Here is a 26361-nt window from a genome sequence, read left to right as displayed (position 1 = left end):
GTCACCCTGAAAGGATCTGAATCTCCAACACTCTTCTGTGCACCAGCCTATCCGCATATACTGTGTATAAATTCTTCAATATTTGTGACAATACTTACAAAGAGTTGACTACAAATAAAGTAATATTTCTTTAACAGAAGCAGACACTGCATAAGTAGGTGAAAAATGTGGGGAAGTTACCTCTGACCTTTTCAGCTAGATTTTACAATGGACTACAAGACTGTCCATTTACACAGTGAGCAGAGGGAAAAGAGAAGACTGGACTACAGCTTCCCTTCATATGGTAGCCCACTAGCATACAGTGTAGTGACAAAATTCAGTGGTGGCTGTAAAGGAGAATTACATATATTTTATTAGACAATTCTACATTATTTTACAATTCTAACAGTGCTTAAATCTTTAAAATTAGTCCTTTGCACATTCATTTTCAGTAACACTGATTTTAAATTCCACATTACTTTTCTGAAAACATGGGTCCCTATACAAAAAAACAAATGGCTTAAGCGACATAGTGCTTAAGCGACATAGTGCTTAAGCGACATAGTGCTTAAGCGACATAAGTACAACAACACAAATCAATAAATAATAATATATCAAATAAACAGCAGAATTGAGAACAGAAATCTGCGGTGAATGATAAAACAAAGGAAAAAGATAGTGGCTTTGTCACAAGTAGTAAATCAGAACATAAAAGGTCTTAAAGGGACAAATGGCACACATGACAAGTGTTATAATTACAAGAGGATAAACCTCGATGACAGACGCTAATAATATGTAGTGCAAGACAATGTGGAAATATGATTAATAAACATAACAGCATGATGACATTTTTACATAATACATTTGTTTGGATGAAGAAAAGCAAGTATCTTAAAAGCTTTAAATGGCAGTTTTATATAAGAAAGCAAATACCATAAAATAGTACAAGATAGGACACATTCTTATTTGCAGAAATGAAACTGAAAACAAGACCTATACTTGCTCTCAGACAATATACTATCTCTATGAAGTGCATTTAAGACTTTTTATGCAACCTTCTGAAAGAAATAAAACAAGTAAAATCAGAAAGGCCAGAACAATGCTTAATCTGTCTGACCAACTGCTATTCTACATGGAGTCATTTTCATATGTGAAGTCCAACAGGTCCCTGTTTCATTTAAAAGCAAAATAATACAAAATAAAGCTCCCATGTGGAAAAAAGTTCTGTCCCAACTTAAATTCACACACCAAGGATATTGCATATTAAAGTAGTGATATTGCACAGGATACAAAAATAAGACATTAAATACTGCTTGCTATACCAGTAGTAAATACAAAAAAGATGTTTATTTCCATGTATCCCAGTGCCATTTCACGTCGGACTACATCTTCCTGTGTCCGGTACAGCTCTGCTGCAGGGCCGGCGCCAGAACGAATCAGTTGGACAGGCATTTAATTTCTATAGGCGGACCCATTTTTTTCACGGGACCTCTTGCGTGCATGCGCTTGCACAAATTTTGTTGGTGGGTGTTATATAAAGGCCATAGGCAGCTCGTGAGTTTCAAGTTTGGGAAAGCTTACAGTTTATCCCGCCATTTCTACCTATCTGCGTATCAGTTATGATTATTTGTATATGCACATTTTGTGCAACAGTTTCATTTCCATAATAATGTTTTTGTTTCTCAAAATTATTGTTACGTGGTTAATCATAAAAATTTGAATTAAAATGACACAAATCTAAAAGTAAAAATTCAACCAATGCAAGAGCACCAGCCTCTGCCAAATGGACACATTGATACACCGTGATCCATTGGCGGCTAAAGAAATGTATAAAATAAACATGAGCTGGCGCACATCCAGAAAACTTATTTTGTGTGGAGGTGCTGACTAATGGCAAATAAACTATAAAAATATAGAGAGTCACGCCGAAACGTTGATGATTTACCCAATAAATTACTGAGAGTTTATATATGGAGTGTGCGACTCCCTTTATTTTTTATTGTTTATAGGCTAAAGAAATTAACACAGAGTTCAGAGATAGCCTATAGGCCAATGCAGCACCTAGGCCAACAACTTCCATCGTCAACTAAGTAAAATACATAGGCCTAAAGCGACAAATAAAAACTGTAGAAAATATCCTGAAGAAAATTCAGGTTATTTCAATCACATTCATCGCTCTACTGTACCTGCCTGCCTCACTTTCTATCTATCTGTCTTGACTTGCCAGTGCAACATTGCATCAACTCAGCAGGTTGGCGTGCTCAGGCGCTCCCTCAACATTATCAGGGGAGAGAAACCACTCACATGCTCATTGTTCACATGGAGCACTCCAAACAAAATACAATGACAAAACTCCTAAAATGATGGTTATGAAATAAACCAAAACTTGTTTCTCACAAGTGTAGCAGGTTGTGAACTCTGTAAACAATGTTTCCACTCCGAGAATGAGAACAGTAAATGACTGCAGAAATTAATGTAACCAAATAACAGAGATTAACAGTACATTTACTAGGCTTACTGGTTACATGTGTAATGGGGAATTTATCAAACTAAATGATCAAGGGGAAAACCATTCACACAATGAAACAATGAATGTGCAAGAATTCACGGGAGACAGCGGAGCATATTCTGGAGAGCTGAGTGCATGCATTCTGGAGAGAGACGCCCATATCTTCGCCACACCCCTCTGTTTCTTGTCTCAACATTTTAAATTATACTCAAGACACAGTATCTTCACACATTTTAGATGTTTTTCCACTGACAGCCACAATTCAATAATTAGCTAGGCTTATTGCCACGTGCTCTGCCCAAATTGCTGGCTTTCTAAATAGGCATAGGCCTATGCACTTGTGATTTGAAATAATCCACAGCTATCTAAAAAAAAAAAAAAAAAACGAATGATCCTCTGTGGCTAAGTCATGATCTCAGGTAAAGTATTTACTATTATTTTATTTAGACAGAAGTCATTATATAATTTTGGCAAAACATCAATTTACTTTAGGGGAAGCTAACAGTACACTGTTTACCCACTAACTTTTCTTTGTAATTCGGAAGTGGCTGAAACCAGATGTCTGTATATAATGACGAGATGCTCATGTCTCCGCCCTAACAGTGCGAGTCACTGTGGGAATGCAGGCAACAAGCTTAGGTCTGCATATTATGCCCATAGAAACGCATTCAGGACAGATTTGTGGCGAGAGTGAGCCCTCTTGCTTCACCTCTGCCTCTCTGCTGAAACCATCGAGCGAAACAGCACCACTCAGGATTACTACGTGTAGCCCATGTATCTGATGCTGTCTGGCCAGAAAAAGTATGACATGACATACTCCTTTTGTTCAGACAGCATCAGATACATGGTCTACACATACGGAGACAGAGGGGCGCTGTTTCGCTCGGATGCTTTATCTGAGATTGATGCGTCTTTGACTTCTCAGTCAAATAAATCATCAATATTTCAAGGAGGAACGGTAGGGTGGACCAGGCCCCCTACAGCCCGCCCATAACGCCGGCCCTGCTCTGCTGTATTTCAAGTTCACCCAGTAAAGGCCATGTAATGAGAATTTACTTACATTTTTTACATAGAAAACATTTGGCACTGATCCCAACTGGACTGGAAAAAGGATGGGTTGCCTGGGCATGGTGAGTGATTTTGTTTGAGTTATACCTTTGTAGGCTAACCTACATATTACAATTATATGACTAGCTAATTCAATGTGCTACGCTTCACAAACACATTTGGTAGCTACAGTATATATGCAGGACGGGAGGGAGCACTAAGTGAAGACTCTGCAATCTGTTCCCTATTCAAACACAAAGCAGTAGAAGTAGCTCTCCCTGGGTCTTGTGGCTGGGTGGGGGGGGGCGTCCTTGCCTCAGCCTCACGCAGTTTGCTGGGGGTTGGCGTGTTGAGGATGCTGAGGATGACCCAACAGTCCGATCCTCTGTTTCTGCTTCCTCTGCTCTGTCATCTAGAGGACACCACACAGGACAGATGCTAGGTTATTTACTCATTACTCATTTCCTGTATCTGTACATCTGCTGCTTTTGTAACTTCTATGGGTGGGATATAGGTTGTCTGTGTCTGACACTTCCAGCACCTCCAAATAAGCTGGTACTACGTTTCTTGTTCAGAGAAACAAAAGTATAAGCTGCCCGTGCCTGCAAATTTTGCACAGCAATGTGCTGAGAGCTTTTGGCTTTGACGGGAGGGTTTCAGGGTTTCATTTGAAACGTATCCTCTATCCTTTCAGAATGTCATCTCCTCTAGCAACAAGTAAACCACAGGAAACAAAAGAAAAGACCAAAAGACCAAAAGAAAAGACCAATAGTGAAACTTTCAAGCCAGGCGCATGAGTAATAATGAAAGATGTTGGCCTTTATGGCAATAGGGACAACAACCATTTTAAATCAATTAAAGTTCTAAAACAAACAAAATAAGTTTAACAAAAAAACTTTTTCTTTGTCATCTTAATATTGCAACGGCAATACAAATACCCTCACAACAATGCTGTTGGTCATCATGAGTTGAGCATTATAAAGTAAATCATTATTAGATGTCGGGAAGTGCTAGAAAGAGCAGCATTATAGTATTACGATAGAGAGCCATAGGGGTGGCCACTGGCTAAACTCAGTTATAGTAGAATGTGACTCTTTATTTGTGCCACAGCAAACTAATTAAGTCAATTTTCATTGGAATGATGCAACAGAGGGAGCTCTTGTTTGGGTCTGTTGTTTGTGAGACGATGTTCTTGTTTGTGTGCCACTTTTGAGTGCCATGGAGCATGCTCATGAACCTTCTGGGAAGGGGGGGGGGAGGCACTGCCCTGACTTCTGGGAAAATAAGACAGTTAAGCACAGTTAAGTTTGAATTTGTCTGTCAACTAAACTCCTAAAGTAACATTTTCAATTTGGTCTATGTTAGTGTACATGTGAAAGAATTTTGAAAAACTAAGTAGACATCAACCAAACAAAGATTTATTTATGGAGATATTTAATCCTGAAAAATCAAGGGGAAAGGGTAGTTGTGTCCTCATCTAAACCATTAGCCATACAACAATCATTTCCTCCTGTCTGGGTCTAGATACCACCCGTATCCTCAAACACTTCTCATTTCATTGAAAGACCAAAATACTATTTTATTTACAAGAAACAGTGTGCCGAGTTTGATGAAATGATTTATGAAAAATGTTATTGAACTGAACAAGGCAAGTTACCATTAAACACACCAAATGCTACACAAAATATATGGAAAATTCAAATGATTTTCATATCAATATCTATACAGACTATGATCAGTTCACTTTACGAGGCTAGATGGCCCCCTCACCTGCTCCTTGAGCTCGGTCAGTTGTCCAGAGAGGTTGGAGACTAGCTTCATGGTGGACTCCAGTTTCTCCTGCAGGCTTCTGATCTCATTCTGCTCCCCGTCCGCATCGCTACATACCAGGGACATGGCCCGCATCCGTGGAAACCAGTCCAGGTTGTGCTCCTGGTGAACAGAGGGAGGAGATATTTTATTCAAGCATGACTAGAACAGTTGTTGAAACACTGTAAATAAGGGCAATACATTTGAATTCCGGTCTCTCATCATAATTATAAAAGTTATAGAAAATATTTGGTAACACTTCACATTACTATGCCTTACACTGTAATAAGTACATATTGTAAAAATGTTTCCAAAAAAACACTGAGTGTACAAAACAGTTGTGTCAAGTTGGCTGGATGTCCTTTGGGTGGTGGACCATTCTTGATACACACTGGAAACTGTTGAGCATGAAAAATGCGCCAGCGCTGGAGTTCTTGACACACTCAAACCGGTGCACCTGGCACCGACTACCATACCCGATCAAAGGCACTTACAGTTGAAGTCGGAAGTTTACATACACCTTAGCCAAATACATTTAAACTCAGATTTTCACAATTCCTGACATTTAATCCTATTAAAAATTCCTCGACTTAGGTCAGTTAGGATCACTACTTTATTTTAAGAACGTGACATGTCAGAATAATAGTAGAGAGAATTATTTATTTCAGCTTTTATATCTTTCATCACATTCCCAGTGGGTCAGAAGTTTACATACACTCAATTAGTATTTGGTATCATTGCCTTTAAACTGTTTTAACTTGGGTCAAACGTTTCGGGTAGCCTTCCACATGCTTCCCACAATAAATTGGGTGAATTTCGGCCCATTCCTCCTGACAGAGTTGGTGTAACTGAGTCAGGTTTGTAGGCATCATTTCCATAATAATGTTTTTGTTTCTCACATGCATTTTTAGTTCTGCCCACAAATGGGATTGAGGTCAGGCCTTTGTGATGGCAACTCCAATACCTTGACTTTGTTGTCCTTAAGCCATTTTGCCACAACTTTGGAAGTATGCTTGGGGTCATTGTCCATTTGGAAGACTCATTTGCGACCAAGCTTTAACTTCCTGACTGAAGTCCTGAGATGTTGCTTCAATATATCCACAATTTTCCTCCCTCATGAAGTAATCTATTTTGAGAAGTTCACCAGTCCCCCCTGCAGCAAAGCACTCCCACAACATGATGCTGCCACCCCCATGCTTCACGGTTGGGATGGTATTCTTTGGCTTGCAAGCCTCCCCCTTTTTCCTCCAAACATAACGATGGTCATTATGGCCAACCAAAAAGTACGATATTTGTCTCCATGTGCAGTTGCAAACCGTAGTCTGGCTTTTTTATGGCGGTTTTGGAGCAGTGGCATCTTCCTTGCTGAGCGGCCTTTCAAGTTATGTCGATATAGGACTCGTTTTACTGTGGATATAGTTAATTTGGTACCTGTTTCCTCCAGCATCTTCACAAGGTCCTTTGCTGCTGTTCTGGGATTGATTTGCACTTTTCACACCAAAGTATGTTCATCTCTAGGAGACAGAACGCATCTCCTTCCTGAGCGCTATGATGGCTGCGTCGTCGCATGGTATTTATACTTGCGTACTATTGTTTGTACAGATGAATTCTGAATGGCACACATACACAATCTATGTCTCAATTGTCTCAAGGCTTAAAAATCTTTCTTCAAACGGACTCCTTGCCTTAATCTACACTAATTGAAGTGGACTTAACAGGTGATATCAATAAAGGACCACAGCATTTACCTGGATTCACCTGGTCAGTCTATGTAATGGAAAGAGCAGACGTTCCTAATCTTTTCTATAGTAATTTTATATTGTATATCTAGGGTTGCAAAGAGAGGGTAAATTACTGGAAACTTTTAAGTTTACTTGTAAACTACAAGAATTTTCTTAACTTTCAATGAGCTTTGGGAATTTTATCAGATGACTTCAGATTATCACAAGTCTAATTATATTTAGCCCTCTGTGTGGCCTTAACAGATGTAAAATATATAAAATAAGATGATTTTAAAATATACAATATAATTAAAACATTATCCTAAATATTAACCATCAAATTAACCATCAAAATACCATATGAGGGATTCAGCATTATTTTTTAACACATTTATTTATTTTACTATGTCAAAAAGTCTTTGTTGTAAATGTTTTGGCGCCAAACATGGCAGTTGTGAAAAAAATCTATATAATCTATAGTTTGAAGAGTTAATAAAAGAAAATGTCATTGTTGATTAGATGCTTTTTTTCATTAATTAGGCCATTTTCTTTTGAACTATATGGTCTATCCACTAGAAAGTCATTGACAATATGGACACCGATTTTCTTTTAATGAAAAAAAAATACTATATATGAACACACTTTTAGAAAAGTTAAAATGACCAGAATTACAGAAGATTCCGGTAACTTACTGGTAAATTACTGGTAGCTGTACAACCCTATTAATGTTCAGAATTGATCAAATAAGCTACAATTTAAACATCAATCAAATCTTTACAATTGCTTGCTCAGGGAAAAAAAATAATAATAATCATTCATGTTTTCATTCATTTAATGCAGTACAATTTCTGATGTACACTTATTTTATTTTATTTCACCACTAACATGCTAATACCCTTTGTTTTTTGGGGGGACAAAGCCTTACACATTAATGTAACTCAAGTGACATCAAATGTATTAGCTAGCTAAGGCTTCACTTGGTATACATATGCTGCTTTGACTTGTGTTTCTCTCAAATAAGCAACTCTTTGTTTCACTCTCTGTGTGCACAAATCAAGTCTATAATACAATGTAATAGAATTACATTTGGGGACTTTCCATACCAGGGAGTTCCAACTTAACTTCCTTAAAAACACAGTCAGGTCTACCATTTGCCTTGTTGAATGTGTGAGGGCCAAACAGAGAACACATCATTTACTTAGAATTAACCATAGAAATCCTATTAAATTACTAGAACCCTCAAAGTTCCAGAAGGGGTTTAAAATGGCACCCATATTAGTCAGGGAGTAATCCAAACCAGTCTAATTGGAATGAATGGCAGTACAGGCATAATCCTGATTTTACTTATGCAGGAATATAAAAGTAAGGCATGTGATGTCAGAAATTATGTAATACAATTATTAGTTTACAGTTTATACGGGTATTATACAACTTTTTGACATAAATACCCTCTAATATATATGTAAACTGACCATAAATGTGGCTCTTTTCCAGTGGTGGAAAAAGTACCCAATTGTCATACTTGAGTAAAAGTAAAAATGCCTTAATAGAAAATGAAAGTCACCCAGTAAAAAACTACTTGAGTAAAAGTCTAAAATTATTTGGTTTTAAATATACTTAAGTGTCAAAAGTAAATGCAGTTGCTAAAGTGTACTTAAATATCAAAAGTACAAGTATACATCATTTCATATTCCCTATATTAAGCAAATAGACGGCCAAATGTTCTAGTTTTTCTTTCTTTCCGGAGAGCCAGAGGCACGCTCCAACTCTGACAAAATGTACAAATGAAGCATGTGTTAAGTGAGTCCGCCAGATCAGAGGCAGTAGGGATGACCAGGGATGTTCTCTTGATTAGTGTGAATTAGACCATTTTCTTGTCCTGCTGAGCATTCAAAGTGTAACAAGTACTTTTGGGTGTTAGTCAAAAATATTAATAGTATTGTAAAGTACAGATACCACCAAAAACGATTAAAGCAGTACTTTAAAGTATTTTTACTTAATTAGGTTATTTACACCTCTGCTCGTTTCAGGAAACTGGGCATATGTCGCACGTCACAGGTGAGCCATTTGCAAGTAATTTTTATTTTATTTGATCAAAATGCTTTCTGGAACAGGTAAACTTTCATGTGTCTTAATAACAAATATGTATGCCATCGTTAAATACGAATACAATTGTTCAATTATGAGCCTAGTTGGTTTAGCCACAGAAAAAGTAAGCAACCTTCCTGCTAGCCCTGATTGGCTGAAATAATGAGTGGGCTGGACATGCCAAGAGATGAGTTCGGATTGGTCTGCCATGTAGCATGCTTCTGTCTATTTGAGGTGGTCAGTATGTGTACTGTTGGTAATCCTGTCTAACATGGCTTTTAAAAATATATATTGCATAGTATAACAGCATAAGTGCTGCTCTCCACTTTCTGGAGGACCGAGTGTGATAGCTAAGGAGATGGAGAAAACACCTGTCTCCGAATTACATCTTCAAACTAAGGGCAACCATGGAATCCATGACAGAGAGGGTGAAGCATCCATCCATGTATATGGGTAAGATAGTCTAGCTAGCTCCCATTTTCAGATATTACACGTTTCAAATTTAGTCAGAAAGTCGTTTTCATTTCAAGTTAAAAATGTACTGTTAGCTAGCTAGCTAACGTTAGCTGGCTGGCTCGCTTGCTAACGTTATGTGTATGATTTGTGTAGTAATATTATTCATATCTCAGAGTCATTTGCTTTGCTAGTTATAGCCTAATGTTAGCTAGCTAATATTGAACCTGGTTGGTTAGATACCAGCAGATTCATGCAGGGTAGTAACATCATGAGTTTAGATTATGGTTCATTGTTTAGCTTGCTAGCTACATGTCTTAACAAAAGACTCCACTATGCAAGTATCCATTTCAATAGAATGTTTATGATTTCACTGCGACAGATGTTGATAGACGTAGCTGGTAAATTCACTTTGGCCATCTACTCCGATTTCACAGCACTCTCATCTGAGTGTGCCAGAGCGCAGAATAACTGACAAATTTATGAACGCTCAACACCCGTTGAATATGGCCTGTGTCAGTAAACGTTGGCAAAAAAACGTAATTAAATTGTTGACGGCAGCACAGCTGCAGTCACCAACGCTCTGAATAACATAAAAACAGCCTAACCAGCCCTGCTAGTGTGAATAAATGGTCAGTGAGCTGTTCTCTCAGCAAGCTAGCCAAAGTTAGCTTGGGTGTGTAACTCGGCAACTCTGTCTTCTTGGTAAGCAGCTCCAGTATAGATTTGGCCTTGTGTTTTAGGTTATTGTCCTGTTGAAAGGTGAATTCATCTCGCAGTGTCTGGTGGAAAGCCGACTGGACCATGTTTTCCTCTAGGATTTTGCCTGTGCTTAGCTCCATTCCCTTTCTTTTTTATCCTGAAAAACTCCCCAGTCCTTAACAATTACAAGCATACCCATAACATAATGCAGCTGCCACTATGCTTGAAAATGTATCTATCCAGCAATAGGTGTCCTTTTTTTGTGAGGCATTGGAAAAACTCCCTGGTCTTTGTGGATAAATCTGTGTTTGAAATTCCCTGCTCGACAGCAATCGTCATTTAAAAATCATGTTAAACACTATTATTGCACTTATTATGTGACTTGTTAAAAACATTTATTTAAGTTATTTAGGCTTGCCATAACAAAGGTGTTAAATACTTACTGACTGAAGACATTTCAGCTTTTCATTTTTAATTGATTTGTAAAAATGTTTAAAAAACATAATTCCACTTTCACATTATGGGATATTGTGTGTAGGCCAGTGACCGAAAATCTGAATTTAATCCAGCTAATTATTAGAATCAGATGCACTAGATTAGGGTTGGAGAGAAAACCTACAGGATGGCAGCTCTCCAGGAACAGGGTTGGAGATCCCTGTGTTAGTGTAATAGGTTTAATTCTGTATAATAGGCTAATTCTATTGATCCCTTTTCCCTTCTTACTCTGCGTTTTACCCTAACAAGTATAACAGTGTCAGATGCTGCTTGTTGTAGTGAAGATGCCTCAGATGCACAGAGGGGATTGGCGAGATCAGGGGGTGTAAAAGAAGTCAGACAACTCTGACAATGACTGGGACTGACGTCAATGGCAGAAGGATTTAGCTGAATTGTCTGGGTTGAAGGTGTAAATTGATGGTGCTTGACTCAAGTCTGCAAGTATCTGTGGCCCTCATTATTATTGCGGCCCACCAATCGCTTCTCCGAGGTGCATCCGCATTGTGATTTGAACTATTTAATATTTTTTAAGATTCATGAGTTCATGAAAAGCTATCTACTTTGATAGACAATTCATTGTATTTAAAGTTACAATAGAGAAAATAGACAAAAAATTGAATAACACATTTTTTTTTACTCAACCAATCAAATGATCAAGAGGGCAAAAGGGCAGGTTCTTCAGCACCCCTATGCTCTTAGAAAAAAAGGTGCTATCTAGAACCTAAAAGGGTTCTTTGGCAGTCCCCATAGGAGAACCATTTGAAGAACCCTTTTGGTTCTAGGTAGAACCGTTTTGGGTTCAATGTAGAACCCTTTCCAACGAGGGTTCTACATGGAACCAAAAAGGGTTCTCCTGTGTGGACAGCCAAAGAACCCTTTTGAAACCCTTTTTGTCTAAGAGTGTTGGGCTCTATCTGTGCATAAAAGAGAAAATGTACTGGGCTTTTCCGTGTAAAAAAAACATGAGCACAAACATATGTAGTTCGTAGGAGCACAGTTTGGAGTAAAATGAAACCTAAGTGTATATCAACATTAAGGACACCTCCTAATATTGAGTTGCACGCCCCACCCCCTTTTGTCATGGATAGAGCAGGTGTCCTTAATGTTTTGTACAACCAGTGTTTATTAAGGCATACTAAAAATTAGGAATAAGCAAAGGATTTGATTTCTGGCCAAAGAGCTGGAAAAGATGTCTTAGAAAAAATCTAGCAGAAAAAGTCTTAAAAGTTATTATCAACATTTATATTTAGTTTTACAGAAATTATTTGCCTTCTGTGGTCACATAAAAAACTGAGGGAGAATTTACTGTCATTCTGTTACCAAACTGCACTGTTGTTCCAGTAAATGTGTTTCTGTAACATTTTTCGTGGAAATTGTTCGAAGTAGTCCTTGTGCATAGTGTTGTATGGTTTAACTTGGCAATCAATGGTTTTTGTTTGGCATACGTTTAAAGTGAAGTGAGTCTCAGCGTCATTCTGTTACCGTGGAATTGCTCTACTGCACAAGGTCTGCCTAGTGCACACAGTGTACATACAGTTTTACACGTGGAGAGTATGAGTGGCAGCCAGTCACTTTAGAGCCTTGAAACAGTGAAAGGTTTGCTGCAATCATCCAGGCGAGCAGCCAAGGGTCACACCAAACGCATTCTTTCACCCCTCCATCTCCTCCAGCACTAGGCCACGACATACCAATGTTATTGTGCACTGTCTGAACCTGACCTCAAACAAGCCAAGGCCGTGTGAATGGGTCTGTCTGGAGTTCCCTTCAACAAAAACACAAGTGCGTAGACACGCACACCATACAAAACAGTCACTCCTTTAGCTACATGCATATGCACTCTCTCACCTTACAAAATAGCATTACGCTACCAATTAGCCTTACTACAGACCCAACAGTAAACAGAAGCACAGTGTTGCCTGAACAGGAGGGTGCTGGGGAGCACCTGCACTGTGGCCTGTGTCTGTTGTGAGCACAGCTGCATGGATGGAAAAGTCCCTTGGTTTCAGTGGTGTAGTCTGAGAAGTGGGGGGTGAGAGTGGTGACTGCAGTGGGCCACAGGTTGGTCCTGGATCAGACAAACAGCAGGACAGGGGAATCACACAGAGACATGTACTCATTCTGAGAGGAGGAAAGGAGTGCTGTGTGCATGCTCCACTTCCTGAACATCCAAAATCACACAGTGCTGCTGTCCCGCATGTTATCAAGTACATTCTGTATTGGATGTCTGCATACTATAATATAGACACAGTATACTAGTTTCCTATGCTAGCATACTGCTGAATGTAGAATTAGACCCTTGTTTGTCTGCAATCAATTTCAATCAAAAGTGCCAGGCTAATCTTGGACGAGATGGGAGCAGAGACGTAACGTACAGCAAGATTGCTTAATTCTGCCCTTTGCCATCTGTGTCAAGAGTCAGTTTAACCGCCCAGCCCCCCAAACCAGTGTATTTGGGGGGCTGGGTGTTTACAAGTGAAAACACTTCCAGTAAGTCTCAGACCGCGTGCGGTCAACGCTGACATTAAGTTAATCTTCAAAATGGTTAAATGGAAATGAAAGAAGTGCATTTTTCATTATTAAAACCACAAGGGCCATGACAGAGAAACAGGAAGCTGTGTGGTTTTGACAGCAACAGAAACGTCACAGGCAAGCCACTACATCTACTATTCTTCTATGCAAATTAAAGACACAGTTCACATTTCAAACTAGACCTAACATACAAATAATAACAGTGTGCAAAACACAACAAAAAAACTCCTCACTCAATGCCTCACTCCTCACTCAATCAATGCGATTAAAAGTTCAAATCAAGATACGGATGCATCTTGGAGCAGTGAGCGTGGGCCTCAAAAATAATGAGGGAAACAGATTCTGGTGGACCGGAGTCAAGCATCATCAATTTACACCTTCAATCTGACATTTCAGCTAAAGCCTTCTGCCATTGACGTCAGTCCCAGTCATTGTCAGAGTTGTCTGACTTCTTTTACACCCCCTGATCTCTTCAATCCCCTCTGTGCATCTGAGGCATCTTCACAACAACAAGCAGAATCTGACACTGTTATGCTTGTTAGGGTAACCAGCAGAGTAAGAAGGGAAAATGGATTAATAGAATGGGCCTATTATACAGTATTAAACCTATTACACTAGAACACAGGGCTCTCCAACCCTGTTCCTGGAGAGCTACCGTCCTGTATGTTTTCGCATCTGATTCTAATAATTAGCTAGTTGATAAGATGAATCAGGTTAGTTACAACTGGAGTTGGATTGAAAACCTATAAGAGGGTAGCTCTCCAGGAACAGGGTTAGAGAGCCCTGCACTAACTTTGGGCAGAAGGTAGCCTAGGGGTTAGAGCGTTGGGCCAGTAACCGAAAGGTTGCTAGATCAAATCCCCGAGCTGACAAAGGTACAAATCTGTCGTTCTGCCCCTGAACAAGGCAGTGTTCCTAGGCCATCATTGTAAATGGCTAAGAAAACCCCCTGAAAATTCAGTCATTACAACACCAAACTTTTTTTCAAAATTAACTCCATAATATCGACAGAAACATGGCAAACGTTGTTTAGAATCAATCCTCAAGGTGTTTTTCACATCTATTCGATGATAAATCATTTGTTGCAGTTGGGTTTCTCCTCGGAAGCAAATGGAAAAATACACGCAGCTGGAGATTACGCAATAATTGCGACGGAGGACACCAAGCGAGCACCTGGTAGATGTAGTGTAAAATGGTCAATCTTCCAATGATGTGCCTACAAATACGTCACAATGCTGAAGACACCTTGGGGAAACGACAGAAAGTGTAAGCTCATTCCTGGCCCATTCACAGCCATATAAGGAGACATTGGAACACAGCGCCTTCAAAATCTGGGGCACTTCCTGTTTGAAATTTCATCTTGGTTTCGCCTGTAGCATCAGTTCTGTGGCACTCACAGATAATATCTTTGCAGTTTTGGAAACGTCAGAGTGTTTTCTTTCAATTATATGCATAGTCGAGCATCTTTTAGTGACAAAATATCTTGTTTTAAAACGGGAGCGCCCCCTATATCCAAGAAGTTAACAAAAGGCTAAGCTTGTGTTTGAATATATTTATTTCATTTCATTTGCGATTTTCATGAATAGGAAACGTTGCATTATGGTAATGAGCTTGAGGCTATGATTACGCTCCCGGATACGGGATTGCTCGTCGCTAGAGGTTAAATAAGCATGCCCCTTTCCAGAAATGTAGAACTAAGAACAGATATAGCCTTTGGTTCACTCCAGACTTGACTGCCCTTGACCAGCACAAAAACATCCTGTGGCGCACTGCACTAGCTTCGAATAGTCCCTGCGATATGAAACTTTTCAGGGAAGTCAGGAACCAATATACACAATCAGTTAGGAAAGCAAAGGCTAGCTTTTTCAAACAGAAATTTGCATCCGGCAGCACTAATTCCCAAAAGTTTTGGGACACTGTAAAGTCCATGGAGAATAAGAGCACCTCCCCTCAGCTACCCACTGTACTGAGGCTAGGAAACACTGTCACCACCAATAAATCCACGATAATCGAGAATTTCAATAAGCATTTCTCTACAGTATACCACGCTTTCCACCTGGCTACCCCAACACCGGACAACAGCTCTGCACCCCCTCCCCTGCTTCTCCTTCCCCCAAATCCAGACAGCTGATGTCCCGAAAGAGCAGCAGAATTTGGATCCCAACAATTCAGCTGGGCTAGAGAATCTGGACCCTCTCTTCCTAAAATTATCCACCACCATTTTCCAAACCCCTAATACTAGTCTGTTCAAACTCTCTTTCATATCATCTGAGATTCCTAAAGATTTGATAGTGGCCGCGGTCATCCCCCTCTTCAAAGGGGAAGACACTCTAGACCCAAACTGTTACAGACCTATATCCATCCTGCCCTGCCTTTCTATAGTCTTCAAAAGCCAAGTGAACAAACAGATCACCGACCATCTCGAATCCCACCGTACCTTCTCCGCTATGTAATCCGGTTTCCGAGCTGTTCACGGGTGAACCTCATCCATGCTCAAGGTCCTAAACAATATCATAACCACCATCGATAAAAAACAGTACTGTGCAGAAGTCTTCACCAACCTGACCAAGGCTTTCAACTCTGTCAATCACCGTATTCTTATCGGCAGACTCAACAGACTTGGTTTCTCTAATGACTGCCTCGCCTGGTTAACTAAATGCTTCTCAGCTAGAGTTAAGTGTGTCAAATCGGAGGGCCTGTTGTCCGGACCTCTGGCAGTCTCTATGGGAGTGCCACAGGGTTCAATTCTCGGGTTGACTCTTTTCTCTGTATATATCAATGATGTCGCTCTTGCTGCGGGTGATTCTTTGATCCACCTCTATGCAGAAAACACCATTCTGTATACATCTGGCCCTTCTTTGGACACTGTGGTAACAAACCTCCAAATGAGCTTCAATGCCATACAACACTCCTTCCGTGGCCTCCAACTGCTCTTAAATGCTAGTAAAACTAAATGCATGCTCTTCAACCGATTGCTGTACGCACGCGCCCGCCTGCCTAGCATCACTACTCTGGGCGGTTCTGACTTAGAATATGTGGACAGCTATAAATATCTAGGTGTCTGGCTAGACTGTAAACTCTCCTTCCAGACTCATATTAAGCATCTGAAATCCAAAATTAATTATAGAATCGGCTTCCTATTTCGCCACAAAGCCTCCTTCACTCATGCTGCCAAACATACCCTCGTAATACTGACTATCCTGCCGATCCTTGACTTTGGCGATGTCAATTACAAAATAGCCTCCAACACCCTACTCAGCAAATTGGATGGTGTCTATCACAGTGCCATCTGTTTTGTCACCAAAGCCCCATATACTACCCACCATTGTGACCTGTATGCTCTTGTTGGCTGATCCTCGCTACATATTTCTATTCCAAACCCACTGCCTCCAGGTCATCTATAAGTCTTTTCTAGGTAAACCTCCGGTAAAACTCCAAACTGTAACCTGTGCCTGTAACCTGGTTCAGGTTGTCAGTCAACCTACCAGGGTAGTTACAAACAGCACAGGAATTAAATCATCAACATGTATTAATCACATTTTTACTAACGCTGCAGATATTTGCTTTAAAGCAGTATCCAAATCCATAGGATGTTTTCATCACAATATAATAGTCATATCTAGGAAAACCAAAGTTCCAAAGGCTGGGCCTAATATAGTGTATAAGAGGTCATACAAGAAGTTTTGTAGTGATTCATATATTGATTATGTAAAGAATATTTGCTGGTCTGTGGTGTGTAAGCGGCGGCAGGTAGTCTAGTGGTTAGGGAATTGGACCAGTAACCGAAAGCTAGATCGAATCCCGAGCTGACAAGAATCTGTCCTTTTGACCCTGAACAAGGCAGCTAACCCACTGTTCCTAGGCTGTCATTGTAAATAAGAATATGTTCCTAACTGACTTGCCTCGTTAAATAAATAGGGGAGCAACCAGACGCTGCACTTAACGCATTTATGAAACTACTTATTCCAGTTACTAATAAGCACGCACCCATTAAGAAAATGAAGGTAAAAACTGTTGATTCCCCTTGGATTGATGAGGAATTGAAAGATGGTATGGTTGAGAGGAATGAGGCAAAAGGTATGTCAAATGAATCTGGCAGCCCAACTGATTTAGCAAACGTAATGCAAATTAAGAAATCATGTGACTAAACTAAATAAAGAATAAACTACACTATGAAACAAAGATAAATTATATAAAGAATGTGTCATGATGTTGGCCTGGGGGGTAGATTTATGACAGTCATAAATACCTCTTCCCCCCTTTTCCTCTCTCTACCCTACTGAGGTTACATTTGCAAAACCCTTGGTTAAACCTCTTGCGACGAGCAAACCCGTATCCGGGAGCGTAATCATAGCCTCAAATGCATTAGCATAACGCAGCGGACATAAATACCCCTAGAAACTTTTCCTATTCGCAAAAAAAAAAAAAACGCAAATGAAATGAAATAAATATATTCAAACACAAGCTTAGCCTTTTGTTAACAATACTGTCATCTCAGATTTTCAAAATATGCATTACAGCCAATGCTAGACAAATATTTGTGTAAGTTTATCATGGCATAATGCTATGCTAGGCTCTGCTGGCAGCAGGCAACATTTTCACGAAAATAAGAAAAGCAACCAAATTAAATAATTTATCTTTGAAGAACTTCAGATGCTTTCACTCAGGAGTCTCCCAGTTAGATAACAAATGTTCCTTTTTTCCAAAAATATTATTTTTGTAGGCGAAATAGCTCCCGTTTCTACATCATGCTTGGCTGAGAAATCGACCGGAAAATGCTTTTTTTTTTACCTTTATTTAACTAGGCAAGTCAGTTAAGAACAAATTCTTATTTTCAATGACGGCCTAGGAACAGTGGGTTATCTGGCAGAATGACAGATTTGTACCTTGTCAGCTCGGGAGTTTGAACTTGCAACCTTCCGGTTACTAGTCCAACGCTCTAACCACTAGGCTACGCTGCCGCCCCACTTGCTCCATAATATCGACAGAAACACGGCAAACGTTGTTTAGGATCCATCCTCAAGGTGTTTTTAACATACATATTCGATAATATATCCGTCGAGGCAATTGGTTTCTCATAAGAAGCGATTGGAAAAATGGCTACCTCAGTATTTTACGCGAGATTTTCTGCGGGAGACACCATGTGACCACATGCTATATATGGTCCCTTACAGCCATTCTTCAATGGAAATGCCTAAAAAGACGTCACAATGCTGTAGACACCTTGGGGAATACGTGGAAAACGTAAGCTCATTCGTAGCTCATTCACAGCCATATAAGAAGTCATTGGCATGAAGAGGTTTCAAAAAATGCGGCACTTCCTGGTTGGATTTTTATCTGGGTTTTGCCTGTAACATCGGTTCTGTGGCACTCACAGACAATATCTTTGCAGTTTTGGAAACGTCAGAGTGTTTTCTTTCCAAAGCTGTCAATTATATGCATAATTGATAATGCATTATTATCAGAATGGTTCAGATAATAACTACAGAACGAAGCCAACATGATAATGCATAATTATATGCATAAATCGAGCATCTTTTCGTGACAAAATATCTTGTTTAAAACGGGAACGTTTTTCATCCCAAAAATGTAATAGCGCCCCCTAATGCATAACTGGAGAGATTCTGGGAACATCAGAAGGTGGGGGTAAATGAACTATATTCTGGTAATGCGACCAATTGAACATATGCAGAGGTACTTAATGAATATAATGTCAGTTCGGTTGTCATTTGACACATTCTCATCAATGATAAGATGACATAAACTCTACAGTGGAAAGTCTACACATCAGAGTTATCGGATTCACATGGAATTGTTGTTCAATTTAATGTTTGAATATTAAATTATTTGTGATGGGATGAAATGTGATTTTAGCTTCTAAAATGTGAGATTTGGGTTTTCATAAGACAGGGCTCTGCTCAATCAGTGGCCCGCCCCTGTGAAGGGACATGGGCTATAAAACATTTCAAACACGCCCTCCTCTCCCTTCCTAAAAAAGCCCTTGACGACAATATAACCTCCTGTTCCGAGGATGTAGGACGACGGTCCGATATCAGAATGGTTCAGATAATAACTACAGAACGAAGCCAACATCAGCGTGAGCTTTAGTTGCGAATGGGACGTTTCCTTTATGATGTAATTTGTAATCAAGTTATGATTTAATTATGTGTATGTGTAATTCTGTGTGATTAGTTAGGTATTTAGTAAATAAATAATTAAACACAATTTTGTATTCCTGACTCAAATTGTTAGCCAGGGTTCGTGCAGAAAACCAAGAATTTACATCTTTCAGATGAGACTGAATTAAGATGACGATTGATATTGACTGCTATTGATGTAAAATATTACTAGGTCTTTAAGAGTTTATTCAGAAGATAACAGCTCTATAAATATTATTTTGTGGTGCCCGACTCTCTAGTTAATTACATTTACATGATCAGCTCATTCAGGTAATATTAATTACAGAGAAATAATTTTATATAATAGCATGTCATATCACTTAATCCGGCATAGCCAAAGACACGACAAATGATAGTAAAAAGCTTAGGGGCACTTTAAATACAATTTTGGGGAAAAAAGCCAACTCGGCTCCTTCATTCATTGAATCAGATGGCTCATTCATCACAAAGCCCACTGATATTGCAAACTACTTTAATTACTTTTTCATTGGCAAGATAAGCAAACTTAGAGATAACATGCCAGCAACAAACGCTGACACGATACATCCAAGTATATTGGACCAAATTATGAGAGACAACAATTGTACTTTTGAATTCCGTAAAGTCAGTGTGGAAGAGGTGAAACATTTTTTGTTTTCCATCAACAATGACAAGCCATCGGGGTCTGAAAATCTAGATGATTACTGAGAAAATTACTGAGGATAATAGCAGACGATATTGCCACATCTTCAATTTAAGCCTACTAGAGAACGTGTGCCCTCAGGCCTGGAGGGAAGCTAAAGTCATTCCGCTACCCAAGAATAGTAAAGCCCCTTTACTGGCTCAAGTAGCCGACCAATCAGCCTGTTACCAACCCTTAGTAAACTTCTGGAAAAAATGTGTTTGACCAGATACAATGCTATTTTACAGTAAAAAAAATTGACAACAGAATTTCAGCATGGTTATAGGAAAGGACACTCAACAAGCACAGCACTTACACAAATGACTGATGATTGGCTGAGAGAAATTGATGATAAAATGATTGTGGGGGCTGTCTTGTTAGACTTCAGTGCAGCTTTTGACATTATTGATCATAGTTTGCTGCTGGAAAAATGTATGTTTTATGGCTTTACACCCCCTGCTATAATGGTGTATAAAGATGTACTTGTCTAACAGAACACAGACGGTGTTCTTTAATGGAAGCCTTTAAAATATAATCCAGTTGAAATCAGGAATTCCCCAGGGTAGCTGTTTAGGCCCCTTGCTTTTTTCAATTTTACTAACAACATGCCACTGACTTTGAGTAAAGCCAGAGTTTCTGTGTATGTGGATGACTCAACACTATACACGCCAGCTAATACAATGACTGCAACACTCAGCAAAGAGCTGCAGTTAGTTTCAGAGTGAGTGGCAAGGAATAAGTTAGCCCTAAACATTTCTAAAACTAAAATAATTGTATTTGGAACAAAACACTCACTAAACCCTAAACCTTAACTAAATCTTGTAATAAATCCTGTGGAAATTGAGCAAGTTGAGATGACTAAACTGCTTGGAGTAACACTAGATTGCAAACTGTCATGGTCAAAACATATTGATGCAGTAGTAGCTAAGATGGGGATAAGTCTGTCTATAATAAAGTGATACTCTGCCTTCTTAACAACACTATCAGCAAAGCAGGTCCTACAGGCCCTAGTTTTGTCGCACCTGGACTACTGTTCAGTCGTGTGGTCAGGTGCCACAAAAAAGTACTTTGGAAAATTGCAATTGGCTCAGAACAGGGCAGCACGGCTGGCCCTTGGGTGTACACAGAGAGATAATATTAATAACATGCATGTCAATCTCTCCTGGCTCAAAGTGGAGGGGAGATTGACTTCATCACTACTTTTATTTATGAGAGGTATTGACATGTTGAATGCACCGAGCTGTCTGTCTAAACTATATGCAAAGCCCACAAGACATGCCACAAGAGGTCTCTTCACAGTCCCCAAGTCCAGAACAGACTATGGGAGGCACACAGTACTACATGACTACATGGAACTCTATTCCACATCAAGTAACTGACGCAAGCAGTAAAATTAGATTTCTTTTAAAAACAGATCAAAATCACCTTATGGAACAGTAGGGACTGAGAAGCAACACAAACATTGGCACAGACACATGCATACACACACACGATAACCTACGCACTATACATACACATGGATTTAGTACTGTAGATATGTGGTAGTGGTGGAGTATGGGCCTGAGGAAACACCTTGTGTTGTGAAATCTGTGAATGTATTGTAAAGTATAAACTGCCTTAATTTTGCTGGACCCCAGGAAGAGTAGCTGCTGCTTTGGCAGCAACTAATGGGGATCCATAATAAATACAAATACAATACAACTGGACAGTTTTAGCGTTTTAGGAAACTATCTCTGTCATATACCCATAATGTTCCCACAACCTTAAGAAATGTTTTGGGAGCCTTTGAAGAACAGAAGAAATGTGTTCTGGGAACATTCTTGTAAAATAAATATGGTTGAATTATCCACACAACTGTATAGTTTTATTGTTTTGGAACATATGTTTTGTGATCTCCCCACAATGTTCCCACCAGACTGTTCCCACAACCTAATGAAACATTCTGTGAACCTTTAAAGAACAGGTGAAATGGGTTCTCGGAACCTTTCTTGCAACATCAGGTGAAAGTTTTACACAAACATTCTATAATTATCAGCACGACTGGTAATTTTGTGTTATGAGAACATTTACCACAACCGAATAAATGTTCTAGGTACTATCCCAGAACCAATTTTGGTTTGCTGGGATGGCTGCTTTCGGGGATTAACACATTTCATGCCAATGGAACATTGTCTGGATCTTAATTCTCTATTCACAAAGCTTACAGATGTGATAATACTTTGGAGGGATTCAATGGTCACGAAGGCAGGGATTACACAACACAATGCCACTGCTTTGGGCCAGCTGCCAATTAATGGTAGAAAAACCTGGCCAGCCATAGCAATCAACTCTCCTCGACTCAGGACCCACATATCCCTAGGTTGAGTTAATTTAGATTAGTAGATGGTGGACTGGGCCATCTGCAGCAAAGCAGTGGAGGAGGACCTTTAAAAAGACTACAATGTATTGGCGCTTATGTGGTTTTCTGTTTCTGAACATGTTTTAGATTTATTCTCGCTATGGAACAGAGATATTTTACTGCATGCCAAAATCTCTCTATCTAGTATAGGAGCTGACCCTCATTCTGAGGAGACACATTTGATCAAAGCTCAGATATGTGAGCGCTTCTGATGAAGTCATGCAGAACTGCCAACTCCCTGTCAGAGATCTATTTATGACCACATACCTGCCTATCTTGATGTGTATCATCAATAATCTCCTTCATAATAAGCTGTTTTGGCTGGTACTTTACAAGTTATAAGATATCTAGGTCATAATACGCGTAGTAGTCTAGTTGTACCCTGATCATCTCAGCGACGTAGCTCTCTGGTCCTGTGTACTCTGTGGAGTCCTTCACCTTGACCAGCACTATGAAAAACAGGTAGTGCCACATGTTGTGCTCCACCTTGATGTGCTCTTCAAATGTCACCGTCTTGTTGTCAAACTTGTCCCTTTCTAGGCCTGCACACGAAGGGACACACAAAAACAAATTGTCAAACACATGCCGGAACATAAATGCATGCCAGTTACTTAATCTGTAAACAAACAAATGCATGTGTGGCAATAATGAGCCATTCATTATCAGTCTGGTGATTGTCTGTGATGACTTTAGTCATGGCAACTATAGCATGGGGAAGTTCTGTCATTGGAGAGAAGAATACAATACACTTCAGAGGGCGAATAGAATAGGGTCTTAAAGCTGGTTCTCAATGTCTTACATTTGTATTTTACTTGCCCATTTATCCTACTTCATCCCACGGGGCCAGCCATACGTAAAATGCATGAAAAAAAATGTATAGGCTAAAGTAACTAAGGCTACATTAACTAATAGCTTGTGTATGCCGATGTGATACAGTTCATTTCCATTGCGTTGCACTTTGGGAGGAGTGTTTCATGGCTGAGTGAGTGTTGCACACTAACATGGTCAAGAACCTGCATGGTAACAGGAGGTAACAGGAAGTTACTCCTCCGCATCGCATCATCCATGACTAACCACTCTGGTTCTGGGAAGAGGAGGTGTTGTGATGTCTATGCTGCTGAGCGGAGCAAAACAGCCCCCATTCTACCACGGGCCAGCTGTGAGGCATGCAACAGTATACACTAGGCGGTTTGAACCCTGAATGCTGATTGGCTGACAGCCGTGGTATATCAGACCGTATACTACGGGTATGACAAAACATTTATTTTTACTGCTCTAATACGTTGGTAACCAGTTTATAATAGAAATAAGGCACTTCGGGGGGGTGTGATATATGGCCAATATACCACGGCTAAGGGCTTTATCCAGGCAATCCGCTTTGCGTCATGCAAAAGAACAGCCCTTTGCCGTGGTATATTGGCCATATATACCACACCTCCTCGGGCCTTATTGCTTAAGTAACAGCCTCAGACAGACTTACAGTGCAGTCTCAGGTTAGACCACTCACATGTTCATCCTCATCCAACACTCGCTGGACTGCACCACAAGCCTAGTGTTAAATAGCACTACTTTTCATAGACTCTACAGACCAAATCCACTAGTCATTCCAACCCCAGCTCGAATTGCAGCTACCACCATGATAGCTGAGCATCAGCCCACTGAACACTCGCGGTGGACACAGGCCAGAAGAGCCCAGTCAGACCCAGGTAGGGCCACTCACCACAGATGAAGCATGTTGTCTTCAGGACTTCCTCCTTTTTCTGTTTCTCACTCCTGAGGTCAGCAAAGGTGTCGATGATGACTCCGAAGATGAGGTTGAGGACGATGATGATGACGAGGAAGAAGAAAAGTAGGTCATATATCACCCTGCCAGCAAATAGAGGTTCCTAGCAAATACATGAGAGAAAGGAACAGGAATTTGATAACATACACCTGTACATTTCAACAAGTCAACTATCAAAAGACAACTGCAGCTATGAAACATAACTGCAGCAAAATTGTTCCCTGTTCATTAGCAATAATTGAGATTGAGGTGAAGCTAAACTGTGTTGGTTTCTTCCTCTTTCTAGACCTGTGGGAAATGTAAATGGATTGATGGTGTTCAACATGGGCATTTGCATACCTCTTTGGATGGCTTCCGCAGAACATCCCCCACACCACCTCCACTCCTCAGGCCGTGACTCAGGACAGTGACGATACACATGAGGAGGGAGTCACACGACCGCTCCTTGTCCTCAATCACCACCGCCGACGGCTGGGTGGCTATGGCAGCTACAGAGGGACATCAGGGACATTGTGTATATCCACAACAAATCCAATCGTCTAACTCACATCTACATTTCTCATATACAATACCTCATGTCAAATTCTGTCTTGGGGGGGGGGGGGCGAGGGGACACGACGATTTAGTGAATTAGGACAATGTTGTGCAAACAAAAGCTTAACATCTCACTCCAAATAAACCTGCAAATCAACCCTACCACAGCCTGCTTCTTCCCAGCACAGGAACCACTGAAAATACCAAAACCCAAAATCCGAAAACAGTTCTCACAAAACAACAGGTCACCAGACTAGTGTCATTCATTTGGGTGGTGGTGATGGTGGTGGAAGCCTACATGAGGTTTGAACCCAGACACCGTCAGGCCTGACAAGGTCCAGAAAAGGTTGGCTCAGCACATTAAGGCAGCATTGAGGTCATCTTTAATTTGGGAGATTTTTCTAAAGAAGTCAACAGTGTCTGTTAGAATGCCAGGATCCCAAGGAGCTGCCCCCGGCACCCTCTCAGAGCGAACCCGTCCTGTGCCTGATGGCAATTAATCCCTAACCTCTCCTCCAACCTCCCTCTGGATCCTGGTCCTCCAGTAGCAGACACACACAGCAACGCCAAACCTCTGTGAGCTTCCCCCAGCCCAGCCAAACCCAGCCAGGCCTAAACCCCTGTGAGCTTCCCCCAGCCCAGCCAAACCCAGCCAGGCCTAAACCCCTGTGCGCTTCCCCCAGCCCAGCCAAACCCAGCCAGGCATAAACCCTATGCTTTCCCTAACCCAGCCAGGCCTAAACCCCTGTGCGCTTTCCCTAGCCCAGCCAGGCCTAATCCCCTGTGTGCTTCCCACAGCCCAGCCAAACCCAGCCAGGCCTAAACCCCTGTGCGCTTCCCCCAGCCCAGCCAAACCCAGCCAGGCATAAACCCCTATGCTTTCCCTAACCCAGCCAGGCCTAAACCCCTGTGCGAGTATGGAAGAAATTGGCAACGTCAACTACCGCCAGCGATGTGATACAGCTGCCTGGTGAAGCAATTGCTGCCCAGTGGGAAGCACCTCACAACACCGTTGCATTGGTCATTCACACCGGCTTGTCGTAACGTTAGCTAATTGGCATGTCACGGAGAGATCCAGATTCCATAGGGTGACCAATACTACAAGTTATTTCTCCTTTTCCCATTGAAATAAACATCACATTTTCTTTGACAAGTTTTAAGTTGTGCCATGCTGTTGTTGCCAGCATAAACTAGCTACCTGGGAACGAAAGGCTTATCAGGACGACTGACTGAACAGAATCCACCGACTCTCCGCTACACAACATATGTCATCAATTTGGGCACCAGGAGTGTCTGTATAGCCTCTCCCAGCCCAGACAAACCCAGCCAGGCCCAACCAAGGCCTAATCCCATGACTGCCTCATAGTACAGATTTCTGTCTGAGTGGAATTGTGGGAAGCGTCTTCTCTGGGGGAGGACTGGCGCAGGTGGTCTGTGAGGACACAGGAGAACCTCTTGACACACATGCAAGCCT

At 40.6% G+C, this 26361-nt stretch overlaps 1 protein-coding gene and 1 long non-coding RNA gene across 12 annotated transcripts in view; one reads left to right on the top strand and one right to left on the bottom strand.

Moving 5' to 3' along the window:
* Positions 1-334: 334 nt before the first annotated feature.
* LOC109898016 (inositol 1,4,5-trisphosphate receptor type 1) overlaps positions 335-26361 on the bottom strand; it is a 153153-nt gene continuing 127126 nt past the window's right edge. For 9 of the 11 annotated variants that reach the window (XM_020492749.2, XM_031794389.1, XM_031794356.1 and 6 more), the window contains 5 exons: positions 24693-24841; positions 24291-24456; positions 22952-23112; positions 5306-5467; positions 2866-3947 (listed from right to left, as the gene is read on the bottom strand). In XM_020492749.2, coding sequence (XP_020348338.1) covers positions 3858-3947; positions 5306-5467; positions 22952-23112; positions 24291-24456; positions 24693-24841 — 728 coding nt within the window. In that variant the 3' untranslated portion in view covers positions 2866-3857. Of the gene's footprint in view, positions 3948-5305; positions 5468-22951; positions 23113-24290; positions 24457-24692; positions 24842-26361 lie in introns of all 11 variants that reach the window. The other 2 variants (XM_031794207.1, XM_031794613.1) reach the window with 1 other exon arrangement.
* On the top strand, positions 3420-26361 carry LOC109898043 (uncharacterized). Its single transcript, XR_002256304.2, has 3 exons — positions 3420-3618; positions 24349-24419; positions 24640-26361. It is a non-coding gene; the product is annotated as an uncharacterized LOC109898043 (long non-coding RNA).

This window comes from Oncorhynchus kisutch, linkage group LG1 (assembly GCF_002021735.2).
Source record: "Oncorhynchus kisutch isolate 150728-3 linkage group LG1, Okis_V2, whole genome shotgun sequence".
Lineage (NCBI taxonomy): Eukaryota > Metazoa > Chordata > Actinopteri > Salmoniformes > Salmonidae > Oncorhynchus > Oncorhynchus kisutch.
This window is presented reverse-complemented; position numbering and strand designations above follow the sequence as displayed.